At 42.1% G+C, this 25,389-nt stretch overlaps 1 protein-coding gene and 1 pseudogene across 7 annotated transcripts in view; both read right to left on the minus strand.

The window, feature by feature from the left end:
• Fxr1 (FMR1 autosomal homolog 1) overlaps positions 1 to 3,650 on the minus strand; it is a 47,465-nt gene extending 43,815 nt beyond the window's left edge. For all 7 annotated transcript variants that reach the window (XM_075950854.1, XM_075950851.1, XM_075950850.1 and 4 more), the window contains exon 1: positions 3,510 to 3,650. In XM_075950854.1, the coding sequence (XP_075806969.1) occupies positions 3,510 to 3,560 (51 nt within the window). In that variant the 5' untranslated portion in view covers positions 3,561 to 3,650. The remainder of the gene's footprint in view (positions 1 to 3,509) is intronic.
• Positions 3,651 to 3,838: 188 nt separating this feature from the next.
• Positions 3,839 to 25,389, minus strand: part of LOC142836636 (large ribosomal subunit protein uL6 pseudogene) — a 35,630-nt pseudogene continuing 14,079 nt past the window's right edge.

The raw sequence follows: 25,389 nt of genomic DNA on the forward strand, positions 1-25,389 counted from the left end.
TGAGCTTTCTAAAAAGGCACTTTGCTTTAGGTAGGAAATGTATAGAAGCAGGTATGTTATACCAAATTACCCACAGCCACCAAATGTTCCCACTCTTTCTGCAGAGACAACTAATTATAGATGCATTTTTAATAGAAAAAGCAATATGCTTAGCACATTGTTTAGTATGTTTACCATGCTACTACTTATGCATGGATTTCTTTTTTCTAAAGAAAAGGCTGTCCTGGCATTGGGTACTAATCTTCAGCTCTTCACTGACTCTCAAATTTATTCGATTTACTCCATGTTTAAGAGCCATGCCTCAAGGCAATACTGACCACAAAGCTCAAAGCACCAAGCTGCCTCTCAAAACTCTCAAATGACAATTCACAGGGCCAAAGGCCTGTGTCCCTGCACTTCCACCAAGCAGAGAGTGATAACTAACAGTTCATAAATTCAGTTTCAGAATCACCCATACACTGAAAACCACAACTTAAAAAAAAGTACAACAAAAGAAAAACACTAACAGCTCGAGTCTATAAACAACTTCTCCTTCTAGTTTTTCCATTTCCAAAATTCCTTGACTATCTTCTAAACTAGAAAAAAATTCCTCTATGCTAAATAGAAGCCAAGCTCAAACACTAGGTATTATTTCACTTAGTTAATTCTACACATACGAAATTCTAGATGAGACAGAACTATGAAGACAGGAAACCCTAGAGGCTAAAGGGGAAACAGGGAAACTTAAAAGATGATGCAACTATTCTATCCTTTCATGGCAGTGTTTGTGATGGCATACAAGTGTCAGTATTGACCAAAAACATTTAGAAAGTTTGTTTTGAAAAAGGAAACAAAAGCTGTCTTGCAGTATGTAACCCCTCTTTAAAAACTTAAGTGACAGAAAACAATGAGCTGTTGTGGGGTAAGAACTTTCTCAGCCAGGTATTAGTTAGGCTGAGGAAGAAGGATAGCAAGTTCAAGGCCACTGTAGACAACTTAAGAGCTTGCCTCAAAGTAATGAGATTAAAGGTGCAGCTCAGTAGGAGACCTTACCAAGCACCTTTAGAGAGGGCTCTGGCCAGGTTCAAACTCAAAAGAAAAAGGGTTTCCTCCCCCTGGGGATTCTTCTGTATTTTTTTCTTAAGAAACCTAAGATGGGAGAAAGCAAGGGAGGATGAACACAAACCAAGTGGATAATTTCACTGCATAAACATATAAAACATTTCAGACTACTGTACAAATCGCCCATTTTACACGAGTCAATTACAAGATAATCAAGTACAAATCTATAATGTCCATTTCTTTACTTCTAGTTAGGGCTCTTCCTCCTTACCATTTTTTATATTTCAGAGTCCTGAAAAGTGTATCTTCTACAAAGTACACACACGATTGATTACAAAAGGAAAAATTCCAAACGTCCAAAAGTACACAAAAATGTGGCGTAATGTCCTTGGCAACCTTTATCAAATCCCCATCTCATTCTGAATTAAAAATGAGTGGAGTCCAGTCTAAGTAGGATCAGATATGTAGAATAGGAAAGGGATCAATAAACTGGGTCCTGTGGTACAGATGTGTAATTCTAGCTACCCAAGGGGCTGAAGTGCCACTGCAAGTTCAAGGCCAGCATGAACTACCAGATACCAGGGTGAATTCAAGGCCAGTCTGGACAACTTACTGGACAACTTTCTCTCTAAGAAAAAATAAATAAATAAAGGGGTCAGAACACAGCTTGATGGTAAAACACACTTGCTTAGTGTGTACAACGTTCTAGGTTCAATCATCAATACAACCATAATCAATTACTAATATTTCAGAGTTGCAACAGGGGTACTCATGAACGGACTGGAAAAAAGACTCCAAAAGACTGCAAAGAAACTTTACAAAAAGCCAAACTGACTATATTGTACTACAGAATGACACGGAGTAAAGACCTGGTTTTCTACTGCCAACACTATGCACAGTAACTGGCTAAAACAAACTTTTCAAAGTGCAAGGTAAATAAAGCTTGTCTATACTCTCTAAAAACCCTAAAGATAAACAGTAAAAACAAACTTTTCCAAAGGGCAGGAAGATGATGCATAATAGTAACCTTATCTAGGCAGGAAAGTATTTTAAGTCCATTCCCTGTGGCTCAGCTAACCATCTCTGCAATCTTTGAGGGTCTACTCAAGTGTTGCTTGGATTATTAGACTGACAGCAAGTTCTAACCTGGAACACTGAGGAAGCCAGCTACAAGCTAATAAAGATTCCAGCAGTCATTATTACCTGTGTTGCCCGCAAAAAATTTACAATCATAAAATTTAAAATATATATTAGATCATTCTTCGTCAACAAGCAGCTGCCTATGTTATTACCACGTGACCAATCAAATCCACAGAGCTAATCAGCAAGCTAAAAGAGGAAAAGCAAAACACTGCAAATTAGAAAATTGTTAAGACCGAATAAAATCCTCTGGAATAAAGGATGCGCAAAAATGAAAACCTGTGGGAAACCATTCTACGTACATACAATACTCATGCACTAGAAGAAGGCCTTCATAAAAATAGCCAAGACTCTCAAACATTTGAGATGCTGGCTCCCAGAATTGACTGACAGACAACAGCTGGGGAGGTTTTGTATTGATTTGAGATCCTCGCGCACTCAGGAAAAAAGAAATGAGAAGAAGGGGCCGTTACTAAGGCGAAAATAAACTATCCGGACTTCGTGTTCAACTTGGTGGCCCACCCCACCCCCATGGAAGTCCCTTACGAATTCCTCTACTCTAGACGCCTCTTTCCGCCACCCAGCCCAGACTCGGCAGCAGTGCACGGCCTCCTCTCAAAGAAACAAAAAGAACCTCATGGAAGAGGATTTAAAAAAAAAAAAAGCGCAAAAAACAACAACAAAAAATACCTCCTTCGCAGCAGGCTGTGAAGAAACGCGTCCCTCCCACCTGCCGCCTGGCCTCGGGTCACCTTTGAACCCCGCCTTCCCAAGTCGCCTTTCTCCCCGGCGGCGGGGCCGCCCGCTCCTCAGGCCGCGAGCACCCCGGCCAGCCCGCCCGCTCGCTCTCCCCGCGGCCGCCAAGGGTTCGCAGGGCCCCGGGTCGGTGCGACACCGGGGTGAGCCTCGGGGTCCGCCACGACGCCGCGGGCGAGGCGGACAGCAGCCCCGCAGGCCCAGCCGCCCCGGGGTCCCAGTGAGCTGCTCGCCGCAGTCTGCGCCCCCCACCCGGCCAGGCCTTCACAGGCGCGCCCGCACCCCAGACCCACGCCTCCGGCCCAGCCCGGCCCGGCCGCCCGCCTCCCGGAGGCCTCGGGCCGCGGCGCTCCCGGGCAGCAGGCAGAGCCGGCGCCCGCCGCCTTGTTTCCAAACATAACGGAGCCCGGGCCCCCGAGACCGTTAAACCGCGCCGAGGGCAGACGCCAGCAGCGCAGACCCGCTGTCCCCCGCCGCCGCCCGCCGCCACGCCTCGGCCCCCAGGGTCCCCGGCGTCCCCTGCCCCCGCTCCCGATGCTCAGCTCCCGCCCCGGCCTCCCCGCGGCCCGTACCTTGTAGAAAGCCCCGTTGGAGCCGCGAACCTCCACCGTCAGCTCCGCCATGTTGGAACCGCAAAGGCCGCTGGGAAGAGATTCTAGAAACTTTCCAACGCGAGGGGAGGAGGGGGGAGGGGCGAGCGCCGCGGGGGAGGGGCGGGCGGGAGGGAGGGCGGGACGCTCCCGGCCCGCTCCCGGGCTCTCCGCTTGCGGCGCCGCTCTGCGCGGGTGCTCGGGCGGCTTCCCTGCGGCGAGCCGGGCCCGCCCACGCCCACTCCCGCGCGTCCCGGCTCGCGCACAATGAGGGAGGCGGACCCGCCCGGGCGCGCCCGCCGACGCTCCCCTCAGGACCTGCGCGGCTGCAGCCGGGGCCTGGCGGGCTGGCGGGCGGGCGGGAGCGCGTGGCGGGCCGAAGCTCTCCGGGGAAGCCTCTCCTCACGACTTTCCTCTGGAGCCTCGGGCCGGCGGCCTCGCCTCAGGCCCTCCCAGTGAGGAGCCTTTCCGTCGGCGAGCCTGGGAAGGCCGCGCTGAGGCTCGAGCTTCGTCCCTATCCCCACGCGGTTCACGGGCCTCGCCCCGCGCGAAGCCAGCTCCGCACCTGTACCCGGCCGAGCACGGTCACCTTAGTACGTTAGGAGACACTGGGGGACTTGTGAATTTTGGAGGGGATTTTGCGGGAGACGTAGCCTCTCGGTCGCAGGTTAGCCTTGAACCCACAGAGCTCCTCCCTCTGGCCTTCCGAGTCCTGGGATTTACTTTTTCAAAGACTTTTTTTTTTTTTGAACAATGAGGAATTGTATTTGCCCCTGATGCAGAACACACGTGAAGTTTTGCAAATACGATCCAAGAACCACGTAGTGTGACTTTACCACAACCTACCCCAGCTCTGAAACCATGGTGGCACTAGTACTTGGTTTATTTTGATGATTTAGTACCAAACTAACGCGACCTAGGCTTTTGGAAATATTACTTGAAGAATTCAGTTGTGTGTTCTTACATGGCCGTTTCCAAAGGAAAGTCGGTATATTTTTCTTTGCTTTATTTGGATTGCGCTGTGTAACCCAGCTGGCCTCATATTCCCTACCCTGACTCCTGCCAGGTGCTGGGTGGGATTACAGACATGTGTTGCTGCTCAGCTGCTCCCAGTTATCTGTTGCTTTAGACAGAAGTCTAATTAAACAGCCCAAGATGGCCTCCGAATTGCCTACCATTTTCTAGCCTTGGCCTCCAGAATGCTAGGTTTACTGATGCGAGCCCCCTCACCCAGCTCCTCCTTGGCTTTTTTTTTTTTCCAGTACATTTGCTTTACATAAGATTAACCCATTTTGCTTGGCGATGGTGATGCATGCCTTTAATCCCAGCACTAGGGAGGCAGAAGCAAGCAGTTTGGGAGGTTCGAGGCCAGCCTGTTCTACAAAAGTTTGCTCCAGGACAGGCTCCAAAGCAACAGAGAAACCCTGTCTCGAAAAAAGAAAACAAACAAAAAAGATTAACCCATTTTAAACTGAAAGTTCAGTAGCTAAATGACCAATTTAGAACATTTTCATTACAAACAATAACACTTGTTCTGTTACTACATATGCTTTTGTGACTGGCTTCTTCCATTTAGAATAGTATTTTCAAGGTTCATGGTATTACTAGGTATTATTTTTGTCACAATGTCACCATTGTATAAGCATACCACATATTGTTGGTGTGGGTTTTTTGAGTATGTTTTGAGGGTCAGGGTAGTGAGAATTGAAACCAGGTTCACACCCTAACCATACACTCTGCCACTAAGATACACACATCACTATCTACTTAAGGCCTTTTATTTGTTCATCGCTCCTGTAAGGGCCCAGTGTAGTAGCCCATGCTAGTAATTCATCACTTCTGTAGAGAATGCAAGGGATCAGGAATGCAAGGTTATCCTCAGCTATATTACCAGTTCCAGGCCAGTCTGGACTACGGTAGACTCTCAAAACAAAAAGAACTCCACTGAGAGTTGAGTCATAGTCTCTTACCTGTTAAAAGTAAAGTGGGTGCCCAGAGGCAAGAGGATTTCTGAGTTCAAGGCCAGCCTGGTTTATAGAGCTACTTCTAGGACTGCTGTCTTGCCTCAAAACAAACAAAACAAAAACAAACAAACAAACAAAAAAGCCGGAGCGGAAGAGTTGCCCAGGCCGAGCGGTGGTGGTGGCTCAGGCTTTTAATCCCAGCACTCAGGAGGCAGAGGCAGGTGGATCTCTGTGAGTTCGAGGCCAGCCTGATCTACAAGAGCTAGTTCCAGGACAGGAACCAAAAGCTACGAGAAACCCTGTCTCTAAAAATAAAAAATAAATAAAAAATAAAAAGAAGACATGGCTCAGCAGTTAAGAACTCTTGTTCTTGCAGAAGACTGAGGTTTGTTTCTCAGCAGTTACAGGGCAGCTCAAAACCATATATAACTCCATTTCCAAGGGGATCCAACACCCTTTTCTGATACTGGAGTCTCCAGGACCACGTATGGGCACAGACATACATACAAGCAAAACACTCATAAGCATGAAATAAATATGATTGTTTTGTTTTTCTTTTTTTTATTTTTTTTAATCTTTTTTTTTATTGAGAAAATGAGAAAAAAAACAAGTTTCCACCTCCTCCCAACCTCCCATTTCCCTCCCCCTCCTCCCACCCTTCTCCCCCTCCCCCCACTCCTTTCCCCCTCCCTTTCCAGTCCAAAGAGCTGTCAGGGTTCCCTGCCCTGTGGTAAGTCCTAGGTCCTCCCCCCTCCGTCCATATCTAGGAAGGTGAACATCCAAACTGGGTAGGCTCCCACAAAGCCAGCACATTACGTAGGATCAAAACCCCTTGCCATTGTCCTTGGCGTCTCATCAGCTCTCATTGTTCGCCATGTTCAGAGAGTCCAGTTTTATCCCATGCTTTTTCAGTCACAGTCCAGCTGGCCTTGGTGAGCTCCCAATACATCAGCTCCGCTGTCTCAGTGGGTGGGTGCACCCCTCGTGGTCCCGACTTCTTTGCTCTTGTTCTCCCTCCTTCTGCTCCTCATTGGGACCTTGGGAGCTCAGTCCAGTGCTCCAGTGTGGGTCTCTGTCTCTATCTCCATCCATCACCAGATGAAGGTTCTATGATGATATGCAAGATATTCGTCAGTATTGCTATAAGATAGGGTCATTTCAGGTTGCCTATCCCCAGCTGTTTTGTTTTTCAAGACCTAGTTTCTCTGTAGCATTGGAACCTGTCCCGGAAGTCTCTCAGTAGACCAGGCTGACCTCGAACTCACAGAGATCCGCCTGTTTCTGCCTCCTGAGTGCTAAGAAATGGATGCTTCTGCTATGTAGGAGATGGAGGAAGTGAATGTGTATTGTTGACATGGGCATGGCAGTGCCAAGGATTCCAAGGCCTCACACACATGAAACAACATGGCAAAGCCATTACCAATATGAACCAGGCTCGAGAGTTTTCCCCCATTGATCAGTGTGGGGAAAGACTAGGGACTTCGGCTTCCTCCTCCCAGAGGAGATTTAGCCTCCTGAGGTTAGCTCACACCCCACCCTGTGCTGTACCTAACAAACATGCTGAGGTTCTAAGTTGCAGACATAATGGAACCCCACCTGATCCAGGCTCACTGTGTGCATTTGTGTGACTATCATTATTTTTATTTTCTCAATGTCTCTAGTAAGGTTCTCAGGACACAAGCTGTGTGGGCAATGGCACTGCTGTGAAAATTCATGTTTAAGTTTTTGGAGTTCATCTCTCTTGGCTATCTACCTAGACATCTATGTGCTGACTTCTATTGTGATTACTCAATGTTTTGCCACTCGAGAAATGGTCAGACTCTTCCAGAGTGGCTCCATGTTTGGCCACTTACATGTAGGCTCCCCCTTCCCTCTTTCTTCTCCCTCTCCTGATGTGGAAAGTCTTTCTGTCTGTGTGTTGCTTTTATGGGTTAATGCATAAATCTATTTCAGCCAGTGGCTTAGCAGAATAGGGCAAGGTGGGAGTTCCAAGCAGGTAGAGCAGGAGAGTAGGCAGAGTTAGTGAGAAGTCATGTAGCTGCCAGAGGAGAAAGACACAAGCTGCCAGCTGGAATCTTGCCAGTAGGCCATGAGCCTCATGGTGAAATATACAATAATAGGAATAGGTTAATTTAAGATAGAAGAGCTAGCTAGCAATACATATAAGTGATTGGCCAAGCAGTATTGTGAATAGTATTGCTTCTCTGTGTTGATTGCAGGACCAGGCAGGAGAGAAACCTCCACTAACACCGTCCCTTTTCTTCTCTATTGTTGTCATTAATATATTGTTTAGGATGTTGCTTCTTTGTTTAGATTGGAGCTGTGTAAAGTTCTACTTGACCTAAACCAAAGGCTTCTAGATGGTATAAACTCTGAAAAGTTAGAGTTGGTCTTCTTTAGACCTTGTAGACTAAAAACATTTTTTAAAATATTTATTTCTTTATTATGTATACAATATTTTGTCCACATGTGTGTCTGCAGGTCAGAAGAGGGCACCAGACCTCACTACAGATGGTTGTGAGCCACCATGTGGTTGCTGGGATTTGAACTCAGGACCTTTGGAAGAGCAGGCAATGCTCTTAACTGCTGAGCCATCTTTCCAGCCCCCGACTAAAAACATTTCACTACTCCTTCTAGGTAGATTGATTTTCATCAAATAACTGAGCTTAGCTAGCATCTAGTGACTCTGGTAAGCTCACAATCCTAGGTGACAGAAGCAAGATGTAAACCCTTTATTTTCTGTTTCCAACAGTCAGATTGCTAACTGCAGCCCCTGTAATTTATTTATAATGGCACATGATGTAAATTTAAAATAACTTTATTTTTGTCGTTATTACTATTTCAGTATGTATGTGTGTGGGTCGGTGTACGGGTGTTCACCAAGTTCAGAAGACAGGTTTGTGGAGTCAGTTCTCGCCTTCCATCTTTTACGTAAATTCCAGGGATTGAACGCGGAACTCTAGGCAGCGAGCATTTTTACCCACCGAGCCCTCGTGTGCTCCCTCAGTTCCTTTACCAGTCCTTGGAACACAGAAGTTACTCTAGAATCTGTCTCAGGACATTTCAAATTGGCCAAGTGTGTGGGATTTAAAAAGAGATAGAGCAATGGGAGAATGGCGACCGGCAGGAGCACAGATGATGACCTAAAAGCAGCTGCATGGAAGATCTGCAACCAGCACGGGTGGTTACTTTCCCATGGATACTGCGGTGGTTTGATGAGAACCACCCCTCCCCCAGCTCATATATTCGAATGCTTGGACCCCAGTTAGAAGAACTGTTTGGAAAGGATTAGGAGGTGTAGCCTTGCTGGAGGAGATGTGTCACTGGATTTGAGCCTTAGGTTTCAAAAGTCCACACTATTCCAAGTTAGCTCTCTCTGCTTCGTGACTGCATCTCTGTTGGAGACCTGCTTTGACAAGGATACCACTTACCAGAAGAGGGGTGTGGGGATTAGAAAAATAAGTAATGTTTCGAGACCAGCCTGGTCTACACGAGCTAGTTCCAGGACAGGCTCCAAAACCACAGAGAAACCCTGTCTCAAAAAACAAAAAACAAAAAAAAAGAAAAATAAGTAATGAGAACGAAGACACGAGTGAAAATAACGAAACAGAAACATAGAGTAGTATTGGGAGGGAGTTCCAGTGAAAACTGAAATCGCCTGTGTTTAATTCCCATTTTCTTAACTACCCTGACCCCAAAAGGTAGGAGTAAGATAAAAATTGCATTAACATGATACAAGGAATGAACATACCAGTAGAAGGAGTATGGACTACATCCTTAAACTTTGTTTTTCCAAAACAAGACAAGTAATGGCCACACCCTAGACCAAAACATTCTGTAGGACAAACCACTCCCTGGGTAGAATCCATAGTTATCTCCCTAAGGGAGTAGGAATTTAGTTGGATTCTTAGACTTTTGTTTGATGTAGAAATAGCTTTACCTCTTAATACCTGAAATACCAGGTCTGGATATTAGCCTCACCTGTAGACAACAACCTCGAGAGCTTAGAACTCTCTGGTCTAATCAGGGTGGAATGGAGCCTTGAACTTTGTTTAAGGTAGAAACATCTGCATCTTAATACCAGAAATACCAGGTCTAGATATTAGCCACATTTCTAGTCTGAACTGTTGACGTAACCGTGAAGGCAGATAAGTTCCAACTCTCTGACCTTTACTCAAGGTAGAATGGACCCGTTCCTGTGGGCCCTGTCACATCTTAAGATGTAAGCGCTCAGGTAATGTTTCACTGCCATGCCTGCCTGCCTACTGCCATGCTTCTGCCATGGTAGTAGTGGACGCACCCTCTGAAACCGTAATCCCAAAAGGTACCGGTGTACTGGTGTCTTATCTATCATTGCTCTGATAAACCTGACTGTGCTGGCTGGAGGAAGAATGTGGAAGACTTTAGTACTTTGGACTGGGAAAATGGTTGAACATTGTAAGTGGGGTTCAACAGGCCATCCTAGAAGGAGCTTGGAAGATAGCATTGCTGAGAGTAATGGGGAATATGGAGGCCCAGCTCAAAAGGTTTCAGAGGGAAAGAATATTAGCAACTGGGCTAGGGACCATTCTTGACTATTTTGGCAAAGGATGTGGCTGTCTTTTGCCTATATCCTAAGAATCTACCTGAGGTAAATTGAAAAGTTTTGTACTATTTTTTTTCTTAGAGGAAATTTCAACACAGCCTGTAATATTGAATATATAACATGGTTATTAGTAATCACTCTTATCCAGGTTTACCTTGAAAAAGAGAAAGCAGAGCAAAAAGAAATATAAAGTGTACAGAGTACCAGGAAATTTAATGTTGCAACCATAAAGCTTGTGCTGAAAGAGATAAGGAAGATGCCAGTAGCCACGTCAGAGGAGCAGCAGGTGGCAAGTGAAGTTCAAGGTGTCAGCCCACCAGGAGGAAACTCTGATGGGTCAATGTCAAACAGGCAAGGCCCTGAGACCTCAGACCCTGGAATGTCTTTTGCTTCTGCTGTGCCTGCTCATGTTTGCTGCTACTATCTGTCTCTGGTATCTGGCATGGCGTGAATGGGTGTGGGGAGATCCCAATGCCTGTAATGTAGGGTGCTTATCTCAAGGAGACATCCCATTCTACTGGGCATTTTGACCTGTGGATTATTTTTTTTTTTTTTTTTTTTTTTTTTGGTTTTTCGAGACAGGGTTTCTCTGTGGTTTTGGAGCCTGTCCTGGAACTAGCTCTGTAGACCAGGCTGGTCTCGAACTCACAGAGATCCGCCTGCCTCTGCCTCCCGAGTGCTGGGATTAAAGGCGTGCGCCACCATCGCCCGGCTGACCTGTGGATTATTATGTACTAAATAATAAACTGTACTGTATACTTGATTATAATAATAATGTTAGCGAATACAGAGTTTTGATGAATAAAAATATAAACAAGGACATTTCACACAGCTAGAACACATGAGTTTCAATTGAGGAGCTATATAGACTGTGGGCTTAGGCTAATGATTAAGAAAAACAACTGAGTCCCAATAACCCAGCTAACTTGAATTCTTTTAACCTTAAGGCCACAGGTTTCAGAATGCATCACAACTGAAACAAAACTTTGAAAATAAAGTCAGGCTAAGATGTTTTTCTCAAATAGCTTAGAGGTGAAAATCCCAACAAGACAGTCTAAAGTTTTAGGAGGGCACATAGTTGAGTGAGGAACTCGTTAAGGTCGGGAACAAGAACAAAGCAACCCAATTAATACTAGCTAATGTGCTTTTCTTGCTAGGATTGGTTGATGATCAAAGGTGGTGATTAATTCCTTGTACCCATTCTTGTCCTCAATCTCCTGATATTGAAAGAAAAAAAACTGTTGATGAGTAGGAATACACTCTGATGACTTATAAAGTGCAGCTGATGCCGGGCAGTGGTGGTGGCGCACGCCTTTAATCCCAGCACTCGGGAGGCAGAGGCAGGCGGATCTCTGTGAGTTCGAGACCAGCCTGATCTACAAGAGCTAGTTCCAGGACAGGCTCCAAAGCTACAGAGAAACCCTGTCTCAAGAAGCCAAAAGTAAATAAAGTGTAGCAGACTGGTTCTTTTTCATATATAAAAGTTTAGGTTTGGATTCCTTTATGAGTCCTTGTAAGATTACCTTTCAAGATGAGCAATAAAGTAATTGAGCCCTTCTTTGTAACTGCAAAGTGCAGTCTGCCAGTAAAAGGCCTGACTGAGAAGAATACCTTGCTTTCCCACATGATTAATCTTTAACAAATTGCTTGGGTACAAATGTATGTGGGTTCTTGGAATAATTTGTTTTCTACCTGTAATACATAAAATGTTTAATCATGTAAGGAATATGGCAAACTCGCTGGTTTTTTACTGTTTGTTTTCTATTCATTGTAATTATTCACTTGAAAAGTAGAATGTAACCACATTGTAATTTTCATGTTATCTGAAAGACTTCCTGGGGTATATAAGCTGTAAAGGAAGTAATAAAGATGGAGTTAAAGTGGGCTCTAAGAAACACATCAAAATGAGAAAATTAGAAGGGAGACATCAAGAGTAAAGATAGAGTCAGCGAGAAAATATCAAGAATAAGAGAAGGAATAGAGAATGCACAAGAATAACAAAAATTTGAAGGAAACCATCGAGAAAGTGTGTCTTTTTCCCTAATCCCCTCAGATAGAAAAGTCTTAGTAGGAGTCAATGCCTGGATTCCTTTCAAGCCCTTGTGCTGCTGACAACAGCACCCCCCCCCCAGACAACAATAGAGAGGCCTGATGCAAAAATGAAATAAAGGGAGTGGTGCCCTCAGGACTAGACCTACCCAGGTAAGCTTTCAACTTGGGAAAAGAAAAGGCCTGGAATCTTGGGTCCCTAAAAAACAACAATGTGGAAAAGCTTATGCAGTGTGATTCCAGGAGGGACCAGGCTCCATCCCAAGTAGGCAGTGAAGTCTGGCAGTGTTGTTTATGTGGTCTGGCTTTAGAGTCATGAAATATTCAGGAGTAAGGGAGTTCTGGAATCTTCCTCTATAAGGTTGTGGTCCTTTTTTTTCTCTTTTTTTTTCCGTTTATTTATTTATTAAAGATTTCTGTCTCTTCCCCGCCACCGCCTCCCATTTCCCTCCCCCTCCCCCAATCAAGTTCCCCTCTCTTGTCAGCCCATAGAACTATCAGGGTTCCCTGCCCTGTGGGAAGTCCCAGGACCACCCACCTCCATCCAGGTCTAGTAAGGTGAGCATCCAAACTGCCTAGGCTCCCACAAAGCCAGTACGTGCAGTAGGATCAGAAACCCATTGCCATTGTTCTTGAGTTCTCAGTAGTCCTCATTGTCCGCTATGTTCAGCGAGACCGGTTTTATCCCAGGTTTTTTCAGACCCAGGCCAGCTGGCTTTGGTGAGTTCCCAGTAGAACATCCCTATTGTCTCAGTGTGTGGGTGCACCTCTCGCGGTCCTGAGTTGCATGCTCGTACTCTCTCTCCTTCTGCTCCTGATTTAGACCTTGAGATTTCTGTCCCGTGCTCCAAAGAGGGTCTCTGTCTCTGTCTCCTTTCATCGCCTGATGAAGGTTAATATTCAGGAGGATGCCTATATGTTTGTCTTTGGGTTCACCTTCTTATTTAGCTTCTCTAGGATCACTAATTATAGGCTCAATGTCCTTTGTTTATGGCTAGAAACCAAATATGAGTGAGTACATCCCATGTTCATATTTTTGGGTCTGGCTTACCTCACTCAGGATAGTGTTTTCTATTTCCATCCATTTGTATGCAAAATTTAAGGAGTCCTTGTTTTTTACTGCTGAGTAGTACTCTAATATGTATACATTCCATACTTTCTTCATCCATTCTTCCATTGAAGGGCATCTAGGTTGTTTCCAGGTTCTGGCTATTACAAACAATGCTGCTATGAACATAGTAGAGCATATACTTTTGTTGTATGATAAGGTCTCTCTTGGGTATATTCCCAAGAGTGGTATTGCTGGATCCAGGGGTAGGTTGATCCCGAATTTCCTGAGAAACTGCCACACTGCTTTCCAAAGTGGTTGCACAAGTTTGCATTCCCACCAGCAATGGATGAGTGTACCCCTTTCTCCACAACCTCTCCAGCAAAGGCTATCATTGGTGTTTTTTATTTTAGCCATTCTGACAGGTGTAAGATGGTATATTAAAGTTGTCTTGATTTGCATTTCCCCGATCGCTAAGGAAGTTGAGCATGACCTTAAGTGTCTTTTGGCCATTTGAACTTCTTCTGTTGAGAATTCTCTGTTCAGCTCAGTGCCCCATTTTATAATTGGGTTGATTAGATTTTTTTTTTTTTTTTTCGAGACAGGGTTTCTCTGTGGCTTTGGAGCCTGTCCTGGAACTAGCTCTGTAGACCAGGCTGGTCTCGAACTCACAGAGATCCGCCTGCCTCTGCCTCCCGAGTGCTGGGATTAAAGGCGTGCGCCACCACCGCCCGGCTTGGGTTGATTAGATTTTTACGGTCTGGTTTCTTGAGTTCTTTATATATTTTGGAGATCAGACCTTTGTCAGTTGCGGGGTTGGTGAAGATCTTCTCCCAGTCGGTGGGTTGCCTTGTGTCTTAGTGACAGTGTCCTTTGCTTTACAGAAGCTTCTCAGTCTCAGGAGGTCCCATTTATTCAATGAGGCCCTTAATGTCTGTGCTGTTAGGGTTAGATGTAGAAAGTGGTCTCCTGTGCCCATGTGTTGTAGAGTACTTCCCACTTTCTCTTCTATTAGGTTCAGTGTGTTCGGACTGATATTAAGGTCTTTAATCCATTTGGACTTGAGTTTTGTGCATGGCGATAGATATGGATCTATTTTCATTCTTCTACAGGTTGACATCCAGTTTTGCCAGCACAATTTGTTGAAGATGCTCTCTTTCTTCCATTGTATACTTTTAGCTCCTTTATCGAAAATCAGCTGTTCATATGTTTGTGGGTTAAGGTCAGGGTCTTCTATTCGATTCCATTGGTCGACTTCTCTGTTTTTATGCCAATACCAAGCTGTTTTTAATACTGTAGCTCTGTAATAGAGTTTGAAGTCAGGGATGGTAATGCCTCCAGATGATCCTTTATTGTATAAGATTATTTTGGCTATCCTGGGTTTTTTGTTTTTCCATATAAAGTTGATTATTGTCTTCTGTAGATCTGTGAAGAATTTTGATGGGAGTTTGATGGGGATTGCATTGAATCTATAGATTGCTTTTGGTAGAATTACCATTTTTACTATGTTGATCCTCCCAATCCAAGAGCAGGGGAGATCCTTCCATTTTCTGGTGTCTGCTTCAATTTTTTTCTTCAAAAACTTAAAGTTCTTGTCATAATAGATCTTTCACTTCCTTGGTCAGAGTTACCCCAAGATATTTTATGTTATTTGTGGCTATCGTGAAAGGTGATGCTTCTCTAATTTCCCTCTCTGTTTCCTTATCCTTAGTGTATAGGAAGGCCACTGATTTTTTGGAGTTGATCTTGTATCCTGCCACATTACTAAAGGTGTTTATCAGCTGTAGGAGTTCTTTGGTAGAGTTTTTGGGGTCGCTTATGTATACTATCATATCATCTGCAAATGATCTGTTTCACTGGGTAGAGTTTTGAAGAATCTATTCAAGATCACTTAGTCCAACCTAATGAAGCCACTGTCCTTCACAGTCCTTGGTGGCTTGAGCAGATGCAGCAGGAGCAAGATCCCTGGCCGAACTTCCACAGGTGACTCAAGTACAGCTGCTGGTGACCCATGGAAGGCTGTGGTTCTTAACCTGTGAGTCGAGACCCCTTCGGAGGTTGAACAACTCTTTCATGGGGGTCACTGAAGACCATCAGAAAACACAGATCTTTACAATTCACAACAGTAGCAACATTACAGTTATGAAGAAGTAGCAATGAAAATAATTTATGGTTGGGGGTCACCACAACATAAGAAACTGTGTTAAACAGCTGCAGCATTAGGAAGGTTGAGAACCACTGCTTTCATGTTACCAATGTCATATAGCAGGGGAGTCCCTCCATAGAAGCAGTGAGGAGTCATATCATGAACCTGTGAAAGTGAAACCTAGATTGTATGGAAGACCCCGAGACATTGAAGATGCCAGAGTCCTGAGACATCTGCCAAGAAGAGCTGCACACAGGGTGGAGCCAGTCCATGAGAGAGAAGCGTGTTACAGTCAGCAAAGTCATTAGGGTAGAGCCATCTGAGCCCTTTCACAGTGGACATAGAGCTACAGGATTTGGTGATTTTCTACAGGGTTTGGTCTCGCTTTGGTCCAGTATTACCCCACAATGCCTACTTTCCTGCCGTTTGGAATGGTGATGAAAGTTCGATGCCATTGTATGTTGGGAGTAGGTAATTTACTTTTTGATTTTATAGGGATTACCTTGAGGAAATTAAGAAATTCCCTTAAGGCTCAGAGGAAACTTTGGACTTTTAAACAGTGTTGAGACTGTGAAAGACTATGGGGGATTTTGAAGCTGGACTAATGGCATCTTGCATTCTTATGAGCGTATGGAGGCCAGGGAATGGAAGGTAGATTGAATAATGGCCCCTATAGCCTCATTATTTGGTCCTAGGTCAATAGAACTACTTGGGAAGGATTAGGATGTGTGGCCTTGTTGGAGGAGGTGTGTGACTGGGAGTGAGCTTTGAGGTTTCAAAAGGCAATGCTGTCTTAGTTTTCTATTGCTGTGAAGAGATACCATAGCCACGGCAACTTATAAAAGAAAGCATTAAATTTGAAGTTCACAATTCCAGATGATGTGTGATTCCCCTATGTATGCTGTGAATATGTTTTATTGACATTGGTTAATAAAGAAGCTGCTTTCAGCAGGACGGTGGTGGTGCATGCCTTTAATTCCAGCACTCGGGAGACAGAAGCAGGAAGATCTCTGTGAGTTTGAGGCCAACCTGGTCTATAAGAGCTAGTTCCAGGACAAGCTCCAAATCTACAAAGAATCCCTTTTTCGAAAAACAAACAAACAACAACAAGAAACAAACAAGAAAGAAAAAGAAGAGGAAGAGGAAGAAGAAGAAGAAGAAGAAGAAGAAGAAGAAGAAGAAGAAGAAGAAGAAGAAGAAGAAGAAGAAGAGAAGCAGCAGCAGCAGCAGCTTCTTTTGGCCAATGGCTTAACAGAGGAAAGCCAGGCTGAAAGAGTATGTAGAGAGAGTAGGTATAGTCAGGGAGAAGCCACATAGCCACTGGAGACAGACATGCCGAAACCACAACCATGTGGTGATACACAGATTAACAGAAATTGGGTTAATTTGAGATATAAAAGTTAGCCAGACATATACTTAAGCTATTGGCCAAACAGTATTGCAAATAGTATAGTTTCTGTGTGATTATTTTAAGCCTGAGCAGCTGGGAACGAACTAGAAATCTCACCCAAATGGGCTGACTAAATCCACATAAAACCTGAGAAAGCTTGGAAAGAAATCCTAGACACAAAAGAACAGAGTTAAGCATTGCTTTTTGGTAGCAGCATTTGCTTGGGTGGACTCTGTTTGCTAAAAGCAAGCAGAGGCATGATTCCTTTAAGAAAGATCTTCCTGATTCAGCAGTAGCAGAAAAAAAATTGCACAGTTTTAAAACAGCGGCTTCCTGGGTCTTGCTGCCAGCATGGACTCTGGCTCTTTCAGCCAGAACTTGAATGGGGTTTATGGGCAGCATGCTGCAAGTTACTTGGTAGCAGCATGGGACAGCTGGTTACGAGTTGAGGTGGTGAGCATGGCTCCAACCCAGGAGTCTCAGAGGCTATGAATGGACCTCTGCCATGTTGGACTGGGCAGAGCCAAAAGGCAACACAGCTTTTGTCCTAGCCATGCCACTTTGCATTTTAAGAAGCAGTCCTGGGTAGAAAAGGATTATAGATACATAATAAAGAAAGATTCAGATAAAAAAGACCTCTAAATGGATCACAGTGTTGGATAAATGTGTGTAGAATTGGGAGAGAAAAGAAAAAGAGTATAGAAAGTTATAAAAAGAAGTGAATTTTTTTAAAAAAAAGGTATTTTTTTAAAGAAACAGAGTACAGACAGCAATAGATTAAAAGGAGTAAAGAAAAATAATCCATGTAAAGATGGAAAATACACAGAGAGTCTAGATTATGTATATTATTGTGTTTTCTTTGAATTTTTTTCGACTGTAAATGAGCGAAGTACAAAGAGACATTTTATTGTATGGCTGCTAAGCTAAAACAACATATATATTTTAAAAGTATCTTGACTTCAAAATTTGGGTTGCTTTGAAAAAGAGGTTCTTCTTTTGTTTCCACAGAGGATGTGGTTTGATGGACCAAGATCCCCTGAAAGGCTTCTGTGAACATCCCCCAAAATTACTTTGCCCAACAAAAAGTAGACAGCAGTTTGAAGAGAACTATGCCTGAATCCCTTAAATGATAGTTTATAAATGTTTGTTTACATTTAAAGGTGGATATGCTATAGAGATGAATACTTTTCATTGGTATAAATCTTGGTTTATTGATACAAATGTAAGGTCAATAGTTTCTGTATGATTATTTCAAAATATACTAACAGCCTCCCCCAACATCCAGAGGGTGGTAGAGTGGTGGTGGTGGTTTCTGTGAACACTAAATATTGAGAAAATATGAACTATGGTTGACAAACATATTTTGAAATTTTGCCATGTCTAAATTTTTGCATTGAACAGATATGATTACCAAAAGATAATAAAATGCATTTTCAAATGCTGTGCCATGAAAAATCTACAACCACTAGAGATGAACTTACTGAAAACACTTTGTTGGATAGGAGTATAATTCAGTTGATAGAGTATTTGCCTAGCAATCGCAAAGCCCTGGGTTCAAGAACCAGCACCACATAAACCAGGCAAGTGTCTTATGCCTCTAATGTCAGCAATCTGGAGATGAGTTAGGCAGGGCTATCAGAAGTTCAAGATTATTGTGGTTATAAAAGTTTGAGGCTAGTCTAGGCTCCATGAAACTGTCTCAAAAAAAAGAGGAGAAGGAAGAAGTGGTGGTAGTGGTAGGGGGTATTTTAACTGATAGGGTAAATGCCTATCACCTAACTATAAAAGCAGACTGACAATGCTGTATATGGAGTGAGTTTGTATAAATAATGTATACAATAGCTGAAAATGTACTGTAACAACTTCTGCAGGTGTGAAGGTGTAGCTCAATGGTAGGGACTACTGCCAAACTAGGTAGCTGCTTTGAAGTCCAGTCAGGCTTTTTTGTTCTATGTAGTAGCAACAAGCCTCACATCTTTATCAACATCAATTGGGAATTCTGAAAGGGGGGAATTATTTTAACGGAGTTTTCTCACATTTAAAAAAAAAAATGGGGGGCTGGAGAGATGGCTCAGAGGTTAAGAGCACCGACTACTCTTCCAAAGGTCCTGAGTTCAATTCCCAGCAACCACATGGTGGCTCACAACCATCAGTAATGAGATCTGGTGCCCTCTTCTGGCATGCGAGCATAAATGGAGGCTGAACACTGTGTATATAATAAATAAATAAATATTTAAAAAAAAATGGGAAAAACCATTCCAATGGAGGGATTTGGGTCTGTATGATAATATGTTCGATACTTTGAAAATGGGAAAAACCATTCCAATGGAGGGATTTGGGTCTGTATGATAATATGTTCAATACTTTGAAAATGGAACAATTAAATGAGAGGACAACTAATTTAAATGGGATTCGTGTAATGACAGCTGTAAACAGTGTCAGCTTTATGCTTTATCGTTTTTGTTTTATCACTAAAAACGTTGGTTCATCTTGATGTTAAAATACAGGCCTTAGAAAAATCTAATAAAACAGATCACAGAGATATTAAAATCCAACAGAGAAATTTAATGGAGAACCAATTTCAGCATTGCATTATAAGAATTGAGAGGAACAGCCTAAGGTTTTCAAATAACCAACTTTAATATATCTATTAACAGTGCAGAAATTGCCAAATTCTAGAGGCTCTGTAAGAGCTGAATGGATTCCTTTGCCAATGTTAGATTTTAGGAGACTGGAGGAAGCCATAGTCTCATATGGCATGCACTCACCTTTTGTGAAGCAAATGTCAAACTTGTGGTCAGTTTGTAATAGAATTATCCCTAAAGACTGAATAGAGTTGCTTAACACTGTTTTAGAGCCAGGTCCACAATTACAATGGAGTGCCTGGTTCAGAAGAGGCTAAAACTATTGAACAATGGAGTAAAGCTAGCCATATGGAAATCTCCCAAGATCAAATTCTTGGAGAAGGAGATTGTGTTACTATAGTAAGGCAATCCATATATATTGGTCACATCCTGTCTTTATGTCATATAGCAGCTTTGAATGCTTGAGACAGAATTGAAGAAGTAAGAAAGCAGATTGAAACATTTACTAAAGTCATACAGGGTCCAAAAAAAAACACCTTTACATTTCTTGCAAAGACTAGCATCTGCAATAAATAGAATGATACCAAATTCAGAAGCTAGACAAATAATTATTGAATCTTTGGCTTTTAAAAATGCTAATACTAAGTGCAAAAAGATAATCAGGCTGTTAAAGGCAAGATTAGCACCTTTGGAGGAATGGATCTGAGAAACAATTTATATTGAATCTTATGACCATGATGACAGTTGGATAGAAGTTTTTTTTCGGAGGTTTAAAGAAAAATCAAAATGTCAAGTGTTTCAATTGTGGCAAACAAGGTCACCTTAAAAGGGACTGTAAACAAGATGTTTTTGGAGACAAATGTTTTTCTAAACATAATCCTCCATTCAGAACGTCCTGCCCTTCTGGATTATATAGAACGTGTGGCAAAGTTGAGAAAAAACTTTCAACATAGTTACAGATTTGCAGTATGCAGAAAGAGTTGTTTTACATATTGAAACTGCTGAATTTATACCAGATGATATGACTTTATTATTTATTCAGTTTCAAAACACCATCAGGAACAGGAACCATCCCATATACATAATATGCATCTGATGCCGTACAGGTCTGCCAGGTTCTCTAGCACAAGGTAATGAAGACATCCATCAATTATTGTTTGGAAATGTGCTGGAGGCCTCAGAATTTCATAAAAAAAAAAAACCCTCATGTCAACAGCAAATGTTTAAAGAAGACTTTTCCATCACGTGGCAACAAGCTAAGGAAATGTTTTACTTTTTCTTTATACAAACAAAACAAAACAAAACACCACTACCTGCAGGAACAGGGCACTCAATGGAATGAAATCTGGCAGATGGATATGTTCCATTTTGTAGAATTTAGAAAACTAAAATATGTACACTACAACATTGATACCTACTCAGGTTCTCAATAGGCAACCGCTTAAGTTCATAAAAGGCTAATTCGGCAATCACACATTTTCTAGAAATATAGCCATTGTGAGTATACCTGCATAAATAAGGACAGACAATGCTTCAGCATATGTCTCAAAGAAAATGAAACGGTTTTTTGCTTATTACAATATAAAGCATATTAAAGGTATACTATACAAACCTACAGGGCAGGCAGTTGTAGAAAGATCCAATCAAATGCTAAAGGATATGTTAAATAAACAGAAAGGGGTGATAAATATGCCCAGAAATAAATTACATAATGCTTTACTAACATTGAATTTTATAAATGCTATTGAGAAAGGAACAACAGCTGAGGAGAGACATTGGATAGTAGAAAAAAAAACTACAGAATTTAATCAGCCAAAATACTTTAAATATGTACTGACCTCAGAATGAAAACCAAGATATGTGATATGTTGGGGAAGGGTTTTGGTTTTGTTTCCATAGGAGAAGAAAAGCTATGGATACCATCAATATTGATAAAGATTCCATTTGAACAAGAGACACCTCTTAATTAGAAGAAATGTTAGTTCATCAAACAACATGGCTGTTTAATCTAAACTCACCTATAAAACTATCAAATGTTTTCATTTGATCAGATATAACTTGCCAAACAGGAATTTCCCCAAAATTTGGGTTTGACAAGGGTTTTGTTTCTGTCTTTTCCGGAGAATGAAAACATCCAGCTAAGGAATCTGAAGACGACTAGACAAATGAGACACCTGAAGGGAAAGGACAAATCATCCAGAAACAATGTCTCACGAAAAAGAGTAAACTAGCCTATTAGTATATCACATTTCCAACAAGATGACATTTCACAAATCTTCCCAAATGTTTATTTGTGCTGTTCTCTACAGACATGTCATGCAAATGGTCTTCCTGTAGTATCAGTCCTATTAACAATTAAAGCTTGCTTCGGAGTTGGAGTGTGGCTCTCTCCTTCTCTAAACCCAGGCATGCTTATTAAAGTGAAATCCAAAATCTCTGTCTCATGTCAGAAGAGCCACCTGATATGGTACAAAAGACAAACAAAAATTTAAGGACTACTTTATTGCTACTAATCTTATAATTTTCTGGTTTTATATTGACTTTTCTTTTCTTTTCCTTTTTTTTTCTTGGTTTTTCGAGACAGGGTTTCTCTGTAGCTTTGGTGGCTGTCCCGGAACTAGCTCTTGTAGACCAGGCTGGCCTCGAACTCCCAGAGATCCGCCTGCCTCTGCCTCCCGAGTGCTGGGATTAAAGGCGTGTGCCACCACTGCCCGGCTTATATTGACTTTTCAACAGCTTTTCTTAAGGTATAAATTTTATAAGATTAATATATATATATATATATATATATATATATATATATATATTAATCTTATAAAACTTTTTATCATGATATTAATGGCTTTATAGAGTACTAATTCTAGAAAAAGTCTTCATCTACCTTCCTGTACATGATTTCGGATTTGAGTCTCTATCAGCTTTCTTCAGTGAACCATGAGCATGCCTAACAGCAACCTATGAAGTCTCTAAAAGGAGGATGAGGCCCCACAATGATGTTTTCTCTCTAAAAGGAGGATGGGGTCCCACAATGATGGTTTCTCTCTAAAAGGAGGATGAGGCCCCACAATGATGGTTTCTCTCTAAAAGGAGGATGGGGTCCCACAATGATGGTTTCTCTCTAAAAGGAGGATGGGGCCCCACAATGATGGTTTCTCCAGGACTGTGATAACACCACTTAGCTGAAAAACACCACCTAAAGATCAGCTTTTGGACTACAAACTTCTCAGGACAATTTCAAGGTAGCTAGCTGAGATGATCCAGCCAAACAGACTACTCTAGGCAGGACTTGAGAGAAGCCTCGTACTTTCCCATTGTGCAGAGATACAGCTACCCCTCCCAGGACTTGACAATTAGCCAAAATCTTTCTTTTCAGGCTCCCCTAAAGATACCATCATCACCACCAGACAGTAGGAAGTAAATTTAAGAATATGACACCCACATTCCCAAGAGGTGGGATGGTGTTTTTTGGTATCTCATTGGATTATGGATATTTGTCATTGTCTAGGCAAATTGATTACAAGTTGTTATTGGTAATAGGAAAAAAGTTAAACAAAGCAAATTAGATTCAAAGTTCTTGTTTTAAAAAGAATAAAGAGGATATAAATATGATAGGTTAAAAGGGCAGATGATTGAATCTACTCTGAAAAAGGAAAATATAAGATTAAAAGATTATTTAATCTAATTTTTAAAAGCAACTACAAGTTTTAAATGTTTTACATTGGATTGGACTTTTATATATTATATACAAATTTTGTATATTGAGATTAATTTTGTTAGAACATACTATAAATTCATTGCTACTCTTGTTCAAGGTATTGTACCTCTATAATTCATTTAACAATGTAATGAAAATTTCTAGTTCTTGAAAATTATTATTATCAACTGTTTATGATAATAAGGAAAGGCAGGTCAGTAGTTAATCACCAATTATAATCAAACTCGTAGTCACATTAGGTATGTTTTCAATGTTGACCAAAGATAATGGGAATCAAAGAAACTCCACATGGAGTTTACTTTCGTTATAGCAAAAGTAAGCTGCTGAAAAAGAAAATGTCCTTGCCTCGACTACTGGCAGTATGTTGTTCTAATTGGACAAACAGGACACAAAAGAAAAGTGGCTGCCACACATTGTCAAGACAAGCTGGGACAGCCCTTCAGAATATCCTGATTCACAGAAATGTCTCTCAAATATTCTAGGCCTGTAGGCCAAAGATGAATGCCCAACTTTGCAGCAGAACTTTGGTTGACTGTCTGTATAGCTATTTTTGCCATTTCTCATAATTTTTGAAAGTTGTTTACTTGTACTTCCTGCTTACTCAGTTAATATTATTTTTTCTTGGATCTCTCAGGTAGTTGAAAACTAGATATAGTTTTCCTTGTTTACCAGATGCAGAAAGCAAGTTAAGATAGAACATAAATTAGGTCTAAGACTTTGGTCTCACCAAGACAGGATATGAAATGGAGTATTTTCTCTGAATTTGTCACATACAAATGGATTAGACATTGTTGGTGTATTTATTGCCTGTGTATATTGTATATAGTTTTTTTAAGGGAACATTACATCTCATCCTCGTGGTGTATATAGTATTATACTTATTGTATATAGTTTTTAGATGAGTTATAGCTTTTTTATTTTAGATAAAAAGGGTAAATATAATGGTATATTATTTGTGTTTTAATAAATAAAACTTGCCTGAAGATCAGAGATCAAAACAGCCATACTAGTCATCAATACAGGCCAGGGAGTGGTGGCACACACTTCTAATACCAGAACTCAGGAGACAGAGGCAGATGGATCTCTGAGTTCAAGGCCACCCTGGGCTACACAAGATTGAATGTCAAAAAGAGAAACAGAGCTCACACAAAGGTGATGACAGCATTTGGTTTCACATGCCTCTAATTCCAGCACAAGGGAGGTAGAAACAGGAATAGGGCTGGGTGGAGAGAGGACTATAAAGGGGAGGAAATAGGAACTCAGGTGTGTGAAGTTGAAGAACTAGTGGAAACAGGATCTTGCCCCAATTCGCTCTGAGGTAGAGGTAAGAGCCAGTGGTTGGTTGCTTTGCTTTTCTGATCTTCAGGTTGAACCCCAATATCTGCCTCTGGATCTTTGTTATTTGTGCTACAGATTTTGTCTTTATCTCTATCTCTACCATAGAAGAAAAGTGACTGGCATGACCAATCTTTTTTTGTGTGTATGTGTGCTTTGTTTCTGCTCTCTCTAGGCTTCTCTAAAAGACCAACCAGCTCTTTTGTTTAGCTCATCAAATACATCATTTACTGGACTGAAGTAATGGTACCCAATTCTAAAACCAACTGGAGAATATGGTTCCATTGGTAAGGTGTTTGCCATGCAAACCCAAGGACCTGAGTTCAGGTCCCCAACATTGCTGTAAAAGCTGAGCATGGCAATGAATGCCTGTAGTTCCAGCACTGGGGAGTCAGACATGAGCAGATCCCTAGGGCTTGCTGCTCAGTCAGGATAGCCCAAACAGTGATCTCCAGGTTCAGTGTGAGACAGTGTCTCAAAAACTAAAGTGGGGGCAGCAAGCTGACTCAGTGAAAGCACTTGCTGCTAAAGCTTGGCAATCTGAGCTTGATTCCTTGAATCCTCAGTGGTTGGAATGATTCCTGAAATTTGTCCTCTAACCGTCCCCCATGTGTGCTGTAACACGCATATGCATCCACCATATATCATACACACAGTATTAAAAAATAAGGAGGAAGCAATTGAGGAAGCCACTCGATGTCAACTTTGATCCCCCCAACAAAGATGATGATGATGATGATAGTGATACAGTCAAATGAGAGCTTTAAACTACACTGTGGTCATTTTGTTCTCTGTGTGTGTGAACCAGGGTTGCCATAGAAATTTTTTTCCCCTAGGGTAGAAACACTACGGAATCCTCAATCCGACACACATAAACCCTTTCTTTCCTGAGACAGGGTTTCTTTTACTGTATAGACCAGATTGGCCTCCAGTTTCTGATGTTCCTGGCTCAGCCTTCCAGATGCTATGATTACAGGTATGCTACCATGATCAGATCATTTTCCTTTACAAACAGCTAAATAAAAACTTTAGATTTTAATCCGTT

The sequence above is a fragment of the Microtus pennsylvanicus genome, chromosome 16, assembly GCF_037038515.1.
Source record: "Microtus pennsylvanicus isolate mMicPen1 chromosome 16, mMicPen1.hap1, whole genome shotgun sequence".
Lineage (NCBI taxonomy): Eukaryota > Metazoa > Chordata > Mammalia > Rodentia > Cricetidae > Microtus > Microtus pennsylvanicus.